The sequence below is a fragment of the Haematobia irritans genome, chromosome 3 (genome assembly GCF_050003625.1).
Source record: "Haematobia irritans isolate KBUSLIRL chromosome 3, ASM5000362v1, whole genome shotgun sequence".
Lineage (NCBI taxonomy): Eukaryota > Metazoa > Arthropoda > Insecta > Diptera > Muscidae > Haematobia > Haematobia irritans.
Window position 1 is genome coordinate 24,849,823 of NC_134399.1, and position 18,750 is coordinate 24,868,572.

General features: G+C 33.0%; 1 protein-coding gene across 3 annotated transcripts in view; it reads right to left on the bottom strand.

The window, feature by feature from the left end:
• Positions 1-18,750, bottom strand: part of LOC142228362 (5'-nucleotidase-related protein-like) — a 70,318-nt gene that overhangs the window by 13,464 nt on the left and 38,104 nt on the right. Inside the window, exons 5-8 of one of the 3 annotated variants that reach the window (XM_075298772.1) lie at positions 15,818-15,975; positions 8,763-8,859; positions 7,935-8,286; positions 7,730-7,871 (exon numbers count right to left, since the gene is read on the bottom strand). The exons of 1 other annotated variant lie outside the window; for it this stretch is intronic. In XM_075298772.1, the coding sequence (XP_075154887.1) occupies positions 7,775-7,871; positions 7,935-8,286; positions 8,763-8,859; positions 15,818-15,975 (704 nt within the window). In that variant the 3' untranslated portion in view covers positions 7,730-7,774. Of the gene's footprint in view, positions 1-7,729; positions 7,872-7,934; positions 8,287-8,762; positions 8,860-15,817; positions 15,976-16,090; positions 16,289-18,750 lie in introns of those variants that run through there. One more of the 3 variants, XM_075298770.1, reaches the window with a different exon arrangement.

Here is an 18,750-nt window from a genome sequence, read left to right on the forward strand (position 1 = left end):
GCAACCATTCAAAAATTGGTCCATATCGGTCCATAATTATATATAGCCCCCATATGAACCGATCACCAGATTTGACCTCCGGAGCCTCTTGGAAGACCAAAATTCATCTGATTCAGTTGAAATTTGGTACGTGGTGTTAATATATGGTCTCTAACGACCATGCAAAAATTGGTCGAAATCGATCCATAATTATATATAGTCCCCATATAAACCGATCCCCAGATTTGACCTCCGGAGCCCCTTGGAAGAGCAAAATTCATCCGATTCGGTTGAAATTTGGTACGTGATGTTAGTATATGGTATCCAACAACCATGCAGGAATTGGTTCATATCAGTCCATAATTATATATAGCACCCATATAAACCGATCTCCAGATTTGACCTCCGGTGCCTTTTGGAGAAGCAAAATTCATCCGATCTGGTTGAAATTTTGTACGTGGTGGTAGTATATGATATTTAACAACCGTGCCAAAAGTGGTCCATATCAGTCCATAATCATATATAGCCCCCATATAAACCGATCCCGAGATTTGGTTTTGGAGCCTCTTGGAGGAGCAAATTTCATCCGAGTCAGTTGAAATTTGGTACATTGTGTTAGTATATGGCCGTTAACAACCATGCCTAACTAGGTCCATATCGGTCTAAAGTTATATATAGCCCTCAGATATATCGATCCCCAATCACACAAAAATTGGTCCATATCAATAATTGTATATAGCCCCCATATAAGCGACCCCCATATTGCAATTCTGGCTCCCTACGTACCGTGCAAAAGTCCATATCGATTCGTAATTATTTGTAGACTTACCTACACATACTTTTTTTGTCTAATGTATACCACGTATGGACTAACTCACAATTTAGAAAACGATGTTAAGAAGTTTTATGATACCACAACCCAAGTAATTCGATTGTGAATGACAGTCTTTCGTAGAAGTTTCTACGCAATCCATGGTGGAGGGTACATAAGATTCGGCCTGGCCGAACTTACGGCCGTTTATACTTGTTTCTTCTTCATTTGGGGCCGTTTTTCCGCGATTTCGACCTTCAAACGCTCCAATAACGCCATATAATAGTCACTGTTGATGGTTTTTCCCTTCTCAAGATAATCGATAAAAATTATTCCATGTGCATCCCAAAAAACAGAGGCCATTACTTGCCAGCGGACTTTTGAGTCTTTCCACGCTTCGGAGACGGTTCACCGGTAGCTGTCCACTCAGCCGACTGTCGATTGGACTCAGGAGTGTAGTGATGGAGCCACGTTTCATCCATTGTCACATATCGACGGAAAAACTCGGGTGTATTACGAGTTAAAAGCTGAAAACACCGCTCAGAATCATCAACACGTTGTTGTTTTTGGTCAAATGTGAGCTCGCGCGGCACCCATTTTGCACAGAGCTTCCGCATATCCAAATATTGATGAATGATATGACTAACACGTTCCTTTGATATCTTTAAGGCCTCTGCTATCTCGATCAACTTCATTTTACGGTCATTCAAAATCATTTTGTGGATTTTTTTATGTTTTCGTCGGTAACCACCTCTTTCGGGCGTCCACTGCGTTCACCGTCCTCCGTGCTCATTTCACCACGCTTGAATTTTGCATACCAATCAATTATTGTTGATTTCCCTGGGGCAGAGTCCGGAAAGTCATTATCAAGCTAAGTTTTTGCTTCCACCGTATTTTTTCCTTCAGAAAACAGTATTTTATCAAAACACGAAATTCCTTTTTTTCCATTTTTTTCACAATAACAAAAGTTGCTTTACAAAAGACGCTCTAACTAACAAACTAATTGACTTACAGACGTCAAATTTTGACACTATATAAAAATAATATACATTTAATACTAGCGCCGCCATCTTTGTGTCAGACCGGGGACTTATCAGCCAACCTGTTATTCCCCCATGTTCCGATATTCGGAATCGCAAATCGAAAGAATTTATTTTTCTTGTGACCAAAAAAATAGAGATACTCTCGGACTACAATACAATTTTAATTAGAACTTCGCATTAAAGAAAACTATAATACCAATATTTAAGTTTATAAGTTTCAAGTTTAGGATCTTATGGCCAAACGATAATTTTACGATTTAGGATTTGGAATTTCGGAACATGGGGGATTATACAGCGAGAAGAGAGCCCTCCGTATGAAATGAGCAAAGGAAAGACAGACCAATAGTGTACTGCAAAATTCCCACGGTTAAGTTCATTTCCTAAGGAGATATTCGTGAATGTGAAAGATTCCTCGGAGTTATATTGGATAAGCGCCTGAATTTTAAGCTTAATATTGAAGAAAAGGTGAGACGGGGAGCCACTGTGGTGCAATGGTTAGCATGCCCGCTCGCATATACAAACCCAGTTTCGACCAAACACCAAAAAGTCTTTCCGAGGTGGATTATCTCACCTCAGTAATGCTGGTGACATTTCGGAGGGTCTCAAAGCTTCTCTAAGTGGTTTCACTGCAATGTGGAACGCCGTTTGGACTCGGCTATAAAAAGGAGGTCCCTTGTCATTGAGAAGTTCACCATTGTGGTATCACAATGGACTGAATAGTCTAAATGATCCTGAAATATCGGGCTACCACTATACGTAACCTTAAGGATGAGACAGGCCACGATTGCCTTGAACTCGTACAAAAGGGCAATAGGGAAAAAGTGGGAACAAAAGCCAAAAAATTGCGTACAGACAGAGGTTAGACTTATAATGCTATATGGTCTTGTGGGAAACACTTCAGCAGTCGACAAGTTTAGATAAAGATCGGCGAATGGCGATCTGCCTTTATGCGCCGTTCAGACTATAAGTTTATCCGGACGAAATGTCTGTGGCCAAACGCTATGAAATGTCGGCGAAAGCAAAAATATCGATAAATGTGTTATCGAACCCATTAATAAGCTGCAGTATGTCTTCGAACATAACTTATAGTGTGGCGTGGCCAATATATGTTGGACAAACAAGGGCATTATCGTAGACATATTGACCAACAGGGTTGCCATTTTGGTTTTAAAATTTTTACAAAATTTTCTGTGGAAATAAAATTTTGACAAAAAAAAAAGAAATAAATAGAAATAAAAATTTTGAATAGAAATAAAATTTTGCCAAAATTTTGTACAGAAATAAACTTTAAAAAAATTTTGTATAGATATAAAATTATGCAAAAATTTTATATAGAAATAAAATTTGGACAAAATTTTGTATAGAAATAAAATTTTGACAAAATTTTCTATAGAAATAACATTTTGGATAAATTTTCTATATAAATAACATTTTGGATAAATTTTCTATAGAAGTATTTTAGAATTTTGACAAAATTTCCTAAAGAAATAGAATTTTGACAAGATTTCCTAAAGAAATTAAATTTTGATAAAATTTTCTATAGAAATAAAATTTGGACAAAATTTTTTATAGAAATAAAATTTTGATAAAATTTTCTATAGAAATAAAATTTGGACAAAATTTTTTATAGAAATAAAATTTGGACAAAATTTACTATAGAATTAAAATTTGGAAAAATTTCTTATAGAAATAAAATTTTGACAAAACTTTCTATAGAAATAAAATTTTAACAAAATTTTCTATGGAAATAAAATTTTGTAAAAATTTTCTATAGAAATGCAAGTTTGACAACATTTTCTATAGAAATAAATTTTCGATAAAATTTTCTTTAGAAATGAAATTTTGACAAAATTTTCTATAGAGATAAAATTTTGACAAAATTTTCTATAAAAATAAAATTTTGACAAAATTTTCTATAGAAATAAAAGTTTGATAAAATTTCCTAAAGAAATGAAATTTTGACAAAATTTTCTATAGAAATCAAAGTTTGACAAAATTTCCTAAAGAAATTAAATTTTGACAAAATTTTCTATAGAAATGAATTTGTGACAAAATTTTATATAGAAATAAAATTTGGACAAAATTTTCTATAGATATAAAGTTTGGCAAGATTTCCTAAAGAAATAAAATTTGGGCAAAATTTTCTAAAGAACACAAAGTTTGACAAAATTTTCTAAAGAAATGAAATTTTGACAAAATTTTCTATAGAAATAAAATTTGACCAAATTTTCTATAGAAATAAAATTTTTACCAAATTTTCTTTAGAAATAAAATTTTGACAAATAGTCTATAGAAATAAAATTTGGACAAAATTTTCTATAGAAATAAATAGACATAAAAATTTTACAAAATTTTCTATCGAAGTAAAATTTTGGAAAAATTTAATCTTTTAAATGATATTAATTTAATTTGGAAAAATTGTCCGATGGTGCGTATCTAATTTTGGAAAAATTTTTGGTCCAAAATCGTCCAGTTCGGTCCTCAAACTAATGCCAGATGTGGATTACACTCTGGCGCTGCTGCTTTTCGAAAAGAAATTTAAAATACTAATTCGCAATAGTGAGGTGTGGTGCACTCAGGTCCGGGGGAATGAAAGTTATATAGATTTCTGTACCGACCGCTCCAAATTGGATGAATAAGTCGTTTTTTGAGTACATTCAACAGACCTGAAACATAAAATCATTGCTGAGAAGCAATGTCGCAACAAATGTTGGCATAAATATATACTCAGGCAGTCAAACTGCAATAAAATCCCTGAACCCTGAAATATCGGGCTGCTACTGTAACCAACCTTGTCTAACTCGAAAGGGTCATATACTGCCGCAAATTTCTCAATCACATAGATGAACAGAAAAATTTTCACATAATTTGGGAGCCTGGCCACAGGAACATAGCTAAGCGGAAGAGTTAGAAAACCTGCGAAGAGGAAGAGCTAGCAAGGCTAGGGGCGAATTTGCAAAAACTATTGGCATGAACAGTGATGCCAATTTGGTGTTTTAGCACCAAAATTAGGGCGTTTTCATTTAGCCCTTTTGGTGCTTTCTTCAATTTGAACAGCATTGAGTTTAATTGATGACATCTTTTCATACAAAAATTGTGATTAACTATACTGTCAAAAGCTGAATGGTTTAAGTGAGCTCGGAAAATATCGGGCTACCACTTAAACCTAACCTAATCCAGTATAGGATTATTTTTGAATTTTTGATTGAATAAAAAAACAAGTATACACGGCCGTAAGTTCGGCCAGGCCGAATCTTATGTACCCTCCATCATGGATTGCGTAGAAACTTCTACGAAAGACTGTCATTCACAATCGAATTACTTGGGTTGTGGTATCTTAAAACTTCTTAACATCGTTTTCTAAATTGTGAGTTAGACCATACGTGGTATATATTAGACAAAAAAGGTATGTATAGTTAAGTCTACAAATAATTACGAATCGATATGGACTTTTTGTACGGTACGTAGAGAGCCAGAATTGAAATATGGGGGTCGCTTATATGGGGCTATATACAATTATGAACTTGATATGGACCAATTTTTGTGTGATTGGAAATCGATTTATCTGAGGGATATATATAACTATAGACCGATATGGACCTAGTTAGGCATGGTTGTTAACGACCATATACTAGCACAATGTACCAAATTTCAACTCAATCGGATGATTTGGCCTGGTACATTGGCTCCTCCAAGAGACTCCAAAATCGGGATCGGTTTATATGGGGCTATATATGATTATGGACTGATATGGACCACTTTGGCATGGTACTTAAATATCATATACTACCACCACGTACCAAATTTCAAGCAGATCGGATGAATTTTGCTTCTCCAAAAGGTACCGGAGGGGGATCGGTTTATATGGGAATTATATATAATTATGGACTGATAGGAACCAATTCTTGCATGGTTGTTGGATACCATATACTAACATCACGTACCAAATTTCAACCGAATGGGAAGAATTTTGCTCTTCCAACGGGCTCTGGAGGTCAAATCTGGGGATCGGTTTATATGGGGCCCATATATAATTATGGACCGATACCGACCAATTTTTGCATGGGAGTTTGAGGCCATATATTAACACCACGTACCAAATTTCAACTGAATCAGATGAATTTTGGTCTTCCAAGAGGTTCCGGAGGTCAAATCTGGTGATCGGTTTATATGGGGGCTATATATAATTATGGACCGATGTGGACCAATTTTTGCATGGATGTTAGAGACCATATACTAACACCATGTACCAAAATTCAGCCGGATCGGATGAAATTTGCTTCTCTTAGAGGCCTCGCAAGCCAAATCGGGGGATCGGTTAATATCATATACTATCACCACGTACCAAATTTCAAGCAGATCGGATGAATTTTGCTTCTCCAAAAGGCACCGGATGGGGATCGGTTTATATGGGAACTATATATAATTATGGACTGATAGGAACCAATTTCTGCATGGTTGTTGGATACCATATACTAACATCACGTACCAAATTCCAACCGAATGGGAAGAATTTTGCTCTTCCAACGGGCTCTGGAGGTCAAATCTGGTGATCGGTTTATATGGGGCCTATATATAATTATGGACCGATACCGACCAATCTTTGCATGGGAATTTGAGGCCATATATTAACACCACGTACCAAATTTCAACTGAATCAGATGAATTTTGGTCTTCCAAGAGGCTCCGGAGGTCAAATCTGGTGATCGGTTTATATGGGGGCTATATATAATTATGGACCGATTTTTGCATGGATGTTAGAGACCATATACTAACACCATGTACCAAATTTCAGCCGGATCGGATGAAATTTGCTTCTCTTAGAGGCCTCGCAAGCCAAATCGGGGGATCGGTTTATATGGGGGCTATATATAATTAAGGACCGATGTGGACCAATTTGTGCATGGTTATTAGAGACCATATACTAACACCATGTACCAAATTTCAGCCGGATCGGATGAAATTTGCTTCTCTTAGAGGCCTCGCAAACCAAATTTGGGGGTCCGTTTATATGGGGGCTATACGTAAAAGTGGACCGATATGGCCCATTTGCAATACCATCCGACCTACATCAATAACAACTACTTGTGCCAAGTTTCAAGTCGATAGCTTGTTTCGTTCGGAAGTTAGCGTGATTTCAACAGACGGATGGACGGACGGACATGCTCAGATCGACTCAGAATTTCACCACGACCCAGAATATATATACTTTATGGAGTCTTAGAGCAATATTTCGATGTGTTACAAACGGAATGACAAAATTAATATATGGGGGGTAATATGTGGAGGGTATAAAAATAACCCGTCTAAATATTAGGGGGATGTAATTAGATCTTAAAATTATCCCCTTAAGATCTAAGCAGATTTACTTTGATATGATGAGGCAGAATTAGATATAATTATATATAAATCCACATATGTTATGACGAGATCTAACTTTAGATCCAACTATAGGCTGGGATAGATATAATCATATCTAAGACATTAGATCTAAGCCAATATTGGGATCTGATCAGATATAATTCCATAGTAATTAGATATGATTAGATCTTACCATTTTTCGGATCTACTCACATCTAATTGTATCAAATTAGATCTCTCAATTTTTACTCGGGAAATTATTTTTCAGACTTAAAAAAATAAATGTTGAGGACTAAATTTCAATCAAGATGAGTCGACTTGAACGGAGTCGTCTTCGACAAAAATATAGGCTGCGACTAAAATCAGATGCCCGACTCATTTTCTGATATAGGACATAATATAGTCGGTTCGATCAACTTTGATCTTTTCTTACTGGTTTTCTGTATAAAAAGCAACAAAACAGCAGTAAAAATTTATTAATTTATTATATTTATAAATTTATAAATTTTTATAAATTTTTTATTTATTTTTATAAATTTATTTATAAATTTTTTAAAATAATAATTTATGTACAAATACATTATGTTACTATCTGAATACGACCTTCCAGGCCAGCTATAATGGGTTCATTGGATTGCATGTACTGAATCAAGGCTTCCAAATCTCCAATGCCTCTCCTAAAATACATATAGAGAAATTTCTTCTTCTTATTATTATATTATAAAAAATATATTGCTTACCTTAAATCTTTGGCATTATCTTTAATAAGACTAAAACCATTCTTTCCATCTGCCAGATACTCCATAACAATCACTCTGTATTCTTTATCAACGTTTAGAGTGACATATTTCGGGATGTCACATTCCGTGCAACGTACATATAGTTCTTGAACTCTAGAACCAATTTCGTTTGTAATGTTATAAACAATTCTTAATCCTGAAACTTGTAAAAATTTTGATGAGGTTTTTACATTGCCAGTAAATGGTGCTATCGAATCTTCCAGCAGATCAACAATTATAGAACCTTTGAGAGTCAAGGAATATAGGGCATTATCCCAGGGGCACATTGTTACCAGATGATTATAGGTAAGATCTACATACAAATATAATGGATTATATGGGAAATAAATATAATCGCATCGTATCGTTAGTACCATAGTAAGTTAATTTGGGGAAAAATTTTTGAGCCTGTGGTTAGACGGCATAGATAATTTTTTTAATTTTTTTTAACAAAAATTACCATAATCATATTAATCAATCTATGTTCTCCGCAAGAATTTGAATCAGGTTTCCATGAAAAACGTTTAATTTTGTAATAAGCCTACTATGGATTAAACGCAACAAATTAATTTCATTTCTGGGAAACGAAATTTTAGACTAACGTAATTTTCTTTTGTCGTTAAAGTTGTGTCTTTCAGGCTAAACAAGGTTCGTTGGGAACAAACATGGCAACGGGTATCATAAAAAAAGATTTATTTGTCTTTGTCTTTATAAATAAAAGAAAATTTCGTTGATCTAAAATTTTGTTTCGGCGGAAAGAATTATGTTTTTGTTCGAAATAAAACTTACTTCCTGCCTGTAGTGGAACTCGAAAATTTCCTTGAGTAGTTAAGGCAATGCCAACATCACTCCACTGTCGATTTTTGTTAAGTGTATCGTCTAGAAACTATTTAGATGTATATGATGAATAAGTTTTTGCAGTTTTAATAAATCGCCTAAAATGTTGTTATATTTTAAGCAAGTGTTGGTAAATTCCAAATAAATTTTTAATCCATGGATTGCGAAGAAACTTCTACTAAAGACTGTCGTCCACAATCGAATTACTTGGGTTGCGGTAACACTTGCGATGGCAAATTATCTTAAAACTTCTTAACACCGTCTTCTAAATTGTAAGTTACTCCCTACGGGATATATATTTAACAAAAACAAGTAAGTAAAGTCTAAAGTGGGGCGGGGCCGACTATAATATACCCTTCACCCCTATGTTGGCCAAAATTTGTGTTACCATCTCAACTACTTCACATTTGCTGGAAGCTATATAAAGGAGGCAATTTTTTTACTTCTACAAAATCTCTAGAATTAAAATTTAAATCGGCTAACGCTATCCAGTTAATCGGAGGAAACTTCCATTGAATATGGGTGTAAAATGTGTAACAGTCTACTATATTTCCCCAACTCTGGTGTACGTATATATGGGAGCTATATATAATCTGAACCGATTTTGACTAAATTTGACATGAATAGTTAGAATAATAATTCTGCTATCTATGCGAAATTTCACATAAATGGGAGTATAACTTTGGCCCCCCCTGGTCATATGAGTGCAAATCGGACGGAAGATATATATGGGAGCCATATCTAAATCTGAACCGATTTCAACCAAGTTTGGCACAATTACCGATACTACTAAACGTACTCCTTGTGCGAAATTTGAAGCAAATCACGGCAAACCCCTGGATTTTGAGGCCATATAAGTTCAAATCGGTCGAAAGATATATATGGGAGCTATATCTAAATCTGAATCGATTTTGACCATATTTGGCACACACAATAGTATCGTTAAAAGTACCGCTTTTGCAAAATGTGAAGTAAGTCAGGGCAAAACTCTGGCTTTTGAGACCATATAAGTCCAAATCGGGCGAAAGATATATATGTGAGCTATATCTAAATTTGAACCGATTTTAACAAAATTTGACGCATTTAACGATACTATTAAACGTACCCCTTGTGCAAAATTTGAAGCAAATCACGGCAAAACTCTGGCTTTTGTGGCCATATAAGTTCAAATCGGACGAAAGATATATATGGGAGCTATATCTAAATTTGAACCGATTTCAATCAAATTTACCAAGCATTGGTAGAATGTCAATTCTACCCTCTGTGCAAAATTTCACGAAGATCGGTAGTAAACTTTGGCCTCTGTGGTCATATGAGTCTACATCGGACGAAAGATATATATGGGAGCTAGATCTAAATCTGAACCGATTTGGCTGATATTTTGCAAAATTTTAGAGATTCATAAAATATTTGGATGTACGGTATTTCAAGAAAATCGGCTGATAAACACGCTATCTATGACCAAATCGGGGATAAATATATATGGCAGCTATATATATATCTGAACCGATTTTTTCCAAAACCAATAGCGATTGTCTCTGTTCCAAGAAACGGCCCTATGCCAAATTTGAGGACGATCGGACTTAAATTGCGAGCTGTACTTTGTGCACAAAATTACATAGACAGACAGACGGACAGACAGACGGACATCGCTAAATCGACTCAGAATTTAATTCTAAGCCGATCGGTATACTAAAAGATGGGTCTATGACCACTATTTCTTGGCGTTACATACAAATGCACAAACTTATTACAGGGTATAATAAGTTTGTGCATTTGTATGTAGTGGTGAAGGGTATAAACAGGCCGATTAGTTATAATGCAGTTTAACAAAATTTTCTATAGAAATACAATTTTGACAGAATTTTCTATAGAAATAAAATGTTGACAAAATTTTCTATAGAAATAAGATTTTGACAAAATTTTCTATAGAAATAAAATTTTGAAAAATGTTCGATAGAAATCAAATTTTGACAAAATTTTCTATAGAAATAAAATTTTGACAAAATTTTCTATAGAAATAAAATTTTGAAAAATTTTCTATAGAAATAAAATGTTGACAAAATTTGCTATAGAAATAAAATTTTGACAAAATTTTCTATAGAACAAAAATTTTGACAAAATTTTTTTTAAAAATAAAATTTTGCCAAAATTTTCTTTAAAAATAAAACTTTCACAAAATTTTCTATAGAAATAAAATTTGCACAAAATTTTCTATAGTAATAAAATTTTGACAAAATTTTCTATAAAAATAAAAATTTGGTAGAGTATTTTTGGTTCGATTGGCAATCATGATTATGAACCGATATGCACCAATTTTTGTGTGATTGGGGATCGGATATATTTATATACACAGAAAAAAATATCACCAAAATATTTCCACTTAAAAAGTTAATTGAAGTTGAAAATTTTTTTAATTAATAAATTAATTGATACAATTAACTTTTTAATCATGATAGAAACATTAAGTTAATTAAGTCAATGATTGAAAATTTAAAAAATTTTAATTAAAAAAATAATTGATACAATTAACTTTTTATACAATTATTATTCGAGCTTTATGGACAGATATAGATTAAGGAACATGGTTAATAGAGCCATTGAAAAGAAAACGCCAGATACAAATCTATACACGCCTGGACTGTACATGTTTCGGTTCGGGCGAATGAACCTTTCCACAGCCTTTAGTATAGATCTGGCTGGGAGAGATAACTCAATTTTGGGCCCTTTATGCTAACTCCTTATGGAGAAAACATTTGGGAAATTTCCTCTTACAAATTGAATCATCTTTTCTCCCACTGTACATCATCTTTTCATATAACTTACAAGTCCCTTAATCTTATTTTTTTTTATTTCGTTTTGTTACATAGTAATGCAACAACACGAAATTTATTTTTAGAAAGCTAATTTGTTAGAATTCACCTAAGTGGTGAACAGTCGAACAATGCTTATTGTTTCTACAGTCAACTACAACATATGACAATTAACAGAAACTGGTTTCCAGGATACAACAACAATTCTAACGCGTACATTAGTCGTGTTTTTCCTAGTTTTACGACGGGCTCATCGTTGCTTATTATATTACATGTTAGCCTGATACCGAAACAGGCAATTGACGTCCAAATGCATTATATCTAATTATACAATTATTATTCGAGCTTTATGGACAGATATAGATTAAGGAACATGGTTAATAGAGCCATTGAAAAAAAAGTTATATGAAAAGATGATGTACAGTGGGAGAAAAGATGATTCAATTTGTAAGAGGAAATTTCCCAAATGTTTTCTCCATAAGGAGTTAGCATAAAGGGCCCAAAATTGAGTTATCTCTCCCAGCCAGATCTATACTAAAGGCTGTGGAAAGGTTCATTCGCCCGAACCGAAACATGTACAGTCCAGGCGTGTATAGATTTGTATCTGGCGTTTTCTTTTCAATGGCTCTATTAACCATGTTCCTTAATCTATATCTGTCCATAAAGCTCGAATAATAATTGTATAATTAGATATAATGCATTTGGACGTCAATTGCCTGTTTCGGTATCAGGCTAACATGTAATATAATAAGCAACGATGAGCCCGTCGTAAAACTAGGAAAAACACGACTAATGTACGCGTTAGAATTGTTGTTGTATCCTGGAAACCAGTTTCTGTTAATTGTCATATGTTGTAGTTGACTGTAGAAACAATAAGCATTGTTCGACTGTTCACCACTTAGGTGAATTCTAACAAATTAGCTTTCTAAAAATAAATTTCGTGTTGTTGCATTACTATGTAACAAAACGAAATAAAAAAATAAGATTAAGGGACTTGTAAGTTATATGAAAAGATGATGTACAGTGGGAGAAAAGATGATTCAATTTGTAAGAGGAAATTTCCCAAATGTTTTCTCCATAAGGAGTTAGCATAAAGGGCCCAAAATTGAGTTATCTCTCCCAGCCAGATCTATACTAAAGGCTGTGGAAAGGTTCATTCGCCCGAACCGAAACATGTACAGTCCAGGCGTGTATAGATTTGTATCTGGCGTTTTCTTTTCAATGGCTCTATTAACCATGTTCCTTAATCTATATCTGTCCATAAAGCTCGAATAATAATTGTATAATTAGATATAATGCATTTGGACGTCAATTGCCTGTTTCGGTATCAGGCTAACATGTAATATAATAAGCAACGATGAGCCCGTCGTAAAACTAGGAAAAACACGACTAATGTACGCGTTAGAATTGTTGTTGTATCCTGGAAACCAGTTTCTGTTAATTGTCATATGTTGTAGTTGACTGTAGAAACAATAAGCATTGTTCGACTGTTCACCACTTAGGTGAATTCTAACAAATTAGCTTTCTAAAAATAAATTTCGTGTTGTTGCATTACTATGTAACAAAACGAAATAAAAAAATAAGATTAAGGGACTTGTAAGTTATATGAAAAGATGATGTACAGTGGGAGAAAAGATGATTCAATTTGTAAGAGGAAATTTCCCAAATGTTTTCTCCATAAGGAGTTAGCATAAAGGGCCCAAAATTGAGTTATCTCTCCCAGCCAGATCTATACTAAAGGCTGTGGAAAGGTTCATTCGCCCGAACCGAAACATGTACAGTCCAGGCGTGTATAGATTTGTATCTGGCGTTTTCTTTTCAATGGCTCTATTAACCATGTTCCTTAATCTATATCTGTCCATAAAGCTCGAATAATAATTGTATAATTAGATATAATGCATTTGGACGTCAATTGCCTGTTTCGGTATCAGGCTAACATGTAATATAATTAACTCTTTAATCAAATTCGGAAGACTAATTCAGTTAAAAAAGTGCCGATTTTTTTTTTAATTAAAAATGTATTTCAAACAATCATTTGTTAATCCAAATAAAAACTCTAAGCCAATTCAGAAAGTAATTAAAAATAGTTACCTTTTTTAAAATAAATTAATTGAGTTTTGCAATCAACATCAATTAAATGTTTAATTGAATCAATTAAACAATTAATTGAAATTTGCTAAAAAATCAATTAATTTTTTAATCAAGAATTTTTTCTATGCCCAATTAAAACTATGATTGATACTATCATTTTCGTGATTGAAGACATTTCAATTAAAAAATTAATTGGATCAATTAATTTGGTGATTGAATCAGAAAATTTTTTTTTGTGTGTATATACCGATATAGACCAATTTTGGCATGGTTGTTAGAGACCATATACTAACACCACGTACCAAATTTCAACCGGATCGGATAAATTTTGCTCTTCCAAGGGGCTCCGGATCAAACCTGCGGATCGGTTTATATGGGGGCTATATAAAATTATGGTCCGATGTGGACCAATTTTTGCATGGTTGTTAGAGACCCTATACTAACACAATGTACCAAATTTCAGCCGGATCGGATGAAATTTGCTTCTCTTAGAGGCTCCGCAAGCCAAACCTGGGGATCGGTTTATATGGGGGCTACATCACAATGGACTGAATAGTCTAAGTGAGCCTGAAATATCGGGCTGCCACTATACCTAACATGGGGGCTATATGTAATTATGGACCGACATGGACCAATTTTTGCATGGTTGTTAGAGACAATATAATAACACCATGTACCAAATTTCTACCGCATCGGATGAATTTTACTCATCCACAAGGCTCTGGAGGCCAAATCTGGGGATCGGTTTGTATGACGTGATCTATTTTCAGGTTTGGTGATTAAGATAGAAAAATACTTGAACCTATGAAATCTTCATCAAAAATTTTTTAGGTACATAGAAAGAAGATTTATCTTTCTCCGTGGAAGGAAAATTTAGACAAACAAAGATTTCTTTATTATTTATTATTTTCTATGAAGCAAAATACTATAACACAGGAGAATTTCGTTTGTCTATAATTTCGTTCCGCAGGAAAATATTTTTTCTTTGGGTGTAAAATCATAATATGAGAAAGATTTTTCGTAAGAACTTTTTTCTTAAAATAAATTAATTAAATCAATTAAGTTTAAATTGCAAATTAATTTTTAGTAAAATTTCAATATCAATAGTTATTACATTTTATTTTAGACAAACGAAGTTTTTATTTGATACTAAAATTATTTTTTCAGCTAAACAAAGTTCGTTGGGGGCAAATGTGGCAATGGTTAACATAACCAAATAATTATTTGCCGTTAAAGAGACAACTTCAGCAATAAAAGAATGCTTTGATGGTCTAATATTTCGATTTGGAACATGGTTAATAGAGCCATTGAAAAGAAAACGCCAGATACCAATCTATACACGCCTGGACTGTACATGTTTCGGTTCGGGCGAATGAACCTTTCCACAGCCTTTAGTATAGATCTGGCTGGGAGAGATAACTCAATTTTGGGCCCTTTATGCTAACTCCTTATGGAGAAAACATTTGGGAAATTTCCTCTTACAAATTGAATCATCTTTTCTCCCACTGTACATCATCTTTTCATATAACTTACGAGTCCCTTAATCTTATTTTTATTTCGTTTTGTTACATAGTAATGCAACAACACGAAATTTATTTTTAGAAAGCTAATTTGTTAGAATTCACCTAAGTGGTGAACAGTCGAACAATGCTTATTGTTTCTACAGTCAACTACAACATATGACAATTAACAGAAACTGGTTTCCAGGATACAACAACAATTCTAACGCGTACATTAGTCGTGTTTTTCCTAGTTTTACGACGGGCTCATCGTTGCTTATTATATTACATGTTAGCCTGATACCGAAACAGGCAATTGACGTCCAAATGCATTATATCTAATTATACAATTATTTTTCGAGCTTTATGGACAGATATAGATTAAGGAACATGGTTAATAGAGCCATTGAAAAGAAAACGCCAGATACCAATATATACACGCCTGGACTGTACATGTTTCGGTTCGGGCGAATGATTTGGCAAAAAAAAAATATTTGTTTGTGTGTACCATTGTTTTCCTCATTTCACTTTCAATTTCAATATCAATTAAAACTTAATTGCATTAATTAATTACGTGATGGTTTCTTAAGATTCATTTTCTTACAGCATGTAACATTGCATCCGTATAAAAATTTCCTAGATTACATTCTCCAGCGGAACACTCCTTTTGCTGCAGATGGACACGAGATGAACCCAATACACGTTGGCCATATAAGGAGATTTCTTCATGCCAAGGTTTTAAAGCTTCTAGGACGTCATCATCTTCAACAGATTGAAAGAGAGAAGTGGAAGCAACAATTTCATTAAAATCGGTAACAAAAATTATAGATTAATTGAAACAAATTATGAAAAAACTTAAAAAAAAAATAAATTTACATATATTTCTATATATAATATATTTGATAAAATTTCTATTTTTTATAAATTTTCTAAAGTCATAATAACAATTAGAATTAGTTCATCGTTCTCTAATTAGAAATTTCAAACAATTACTATGCGATCCTCCAATCCAGTATACAGAGGAGACATTTTTTCCACATATTCCATTAATGATTCAAATTCCGATGAATATTCGCTGAAATATTAAAAATATATATATTGTATTCAATATCCATGATGTCATATGTATCACTACGCAAAAAAAAATATAGTTTTTATCTTTAATCACGAAATTAATTGATCCAATTAAGTTTTAATTGAAATGTCTTCAATCACAGAAATGATAGTATCCAAAAAAAAATAATAATAATAATAATAATTGGAAGTCAATTAAAAATTTTTGGTTTCAATAAAAAATTTGTTGAATCAATTAAATTTTTAATTGAATATTTTTTAGAACTCAATTAAGACTTTAATTGAAAAAAAAAATTTTTCTGTGTACACAGAAAAAATATAACAAATATATTTCCAATTAAGAAGTTGATTCAAACTGAAAACTTTATAATTTAAAAATTGATTTGACACAATAAAATTTTTAATAAAATCAAACAAAAAAAAAAAAAAAAAATAAAGACAGTTAAGAAATTGATAAATAGCAATGTTTTCCGTTTTTAATTAAAATATTAAATATCCTAATAAGCATTTTAATTAAATAAAAAATTATTTCCAACCTATGGAAAACTACATTTATAATCGAAAAAAACGTAGAACTTTTTCATTTTTAATTGAATCAACCAAAAAAAGAATTGAAAAAGAAGGGGAATCCCATCCAAATAATTGAGTTTATATACTACCACGTACCAAATTTCAACCGGATCGGATTAAATTTGCTCTTCCAAGAGACTCCGCACCCTCAAAAAAAATCGCCTCTCTAACATATGTCCCAAACATATTTTGCAGGAAGCACATATATTATTGGATACTGCCGAAACATTAATATGTTTGTTTTATGTGAACATATTCTATTTTTGGAAGCATTTTGAGCCAAAAATATTATATGCTTGGAAGAATTTTCCCCAAAGAAGATTGTGCTCCCTAACATAATTTTCACTTCCACGAAATTTTTTTGTTCTTGGCACCTTTTTCTGTGATACAAATAATGTTGAAGAAATTATTCAATTTTATAATTTTTTTAAATTTTACCTTTCGCCTGGACGGAGAATCGAACCGAGGACCATACAGTTTGTAAGCCAACACACTACCACTGAGCTACGTAGCTGTTATAGTCACCAGAAGACAATTATCGTTATAAGTTACATTTATATAGCATAGTTTGAAGCGCCCACGAGCCCATGCAAACATAACATTATTTAACAGAAACATACATGTGTTGGCAACGTGGAGCAGTGGTTAGCATGTCTGCCGTACATGCAAAGGGTCGTGGGTTCAATCCCTGCTTCGACCAAACACCAATTGTTTTTTTTTTTTTTTTTTTAATTTACAAATTTATATTCATACTATATTAAATTTTTATAATGAAACTTCGAAATGTGGGTTATTAAAGATTTACAGTCAGAAACAGTACTTGATATAAACGAAATTGACTGAGCTTTTGGATAAAATATTATTTTTTTATTGCAAAAATAACAATTTTGTAATAAAAAACTGGTTTTGGTATAAAAGTTTGATATTTTGGAAGGAGTTCAAAAACTCTAACAAAGGAAGGACGTGGGGTCGAGTATAAACATACATAAATAATTTTATAATATACACAAATTAAATAATATTTAGACTTAAATTAAATAATATTTAGACTTAAGCGTATAAAATTTTTGGCCTTATCATAAAGCAGCTTCCGAAACAACATATAAGCGGTTTCACAGAAATTGCTCTCTTTCGATTCTCTCGCTGTGTTAATTTGATATCTTTCGTCAACCCTCCCGGTTTTTATCTCTATTTCTTTCTCTATACTCTCTCTCTCTCTGTCGCTCTCTGAATAAAATATCACAACATATATATGTTTACTCGAAATTTGTAAATTTATATATGTTTACATTCACACATATAATTTTTATGAAACATGCATGCCCCAAACATAATATATTCTAACATATTAACATATGTGTTCCAAACATTTAGTGTTAGTTTGAGAACATTACATGTTTGCACTTAAATATATTGTGTTTAAAAATTGTGCCCGAAACACATTTTGTTTATATCGAAACATATGAAAAACATATTTTTCTAACAGTGCGGAGTTCAAATCTGGGGATCGGTTTATATGGGGCCCATATATAATTATGGACCAATATGGACTAATGTTTACACGCCTGTTAGAGTCCATATACTAACACAACATACAAAATTTCAACAGAAATCCATGAAATTTGGTCCTCCCAGAGGCTCCGGTGGTCAAATCTGGGGATCGATTTATATGGGGGCTATATGTAATTATGGACTGATATGAAGCAATTTTTGCATAGTTGTTAGAGACCACAAACTTACACCACGTACCAAATTTCAACCGAATGGGATGAATTTTGCTCTTTCAAGAGGCTCCGGAGTTCAAATCTGGGGATCGATTTATATGGGGCTATATAATTATTGACCGATATGGACCAATTTTTGCATGGTTGTTAGAGACCATATACTACTACC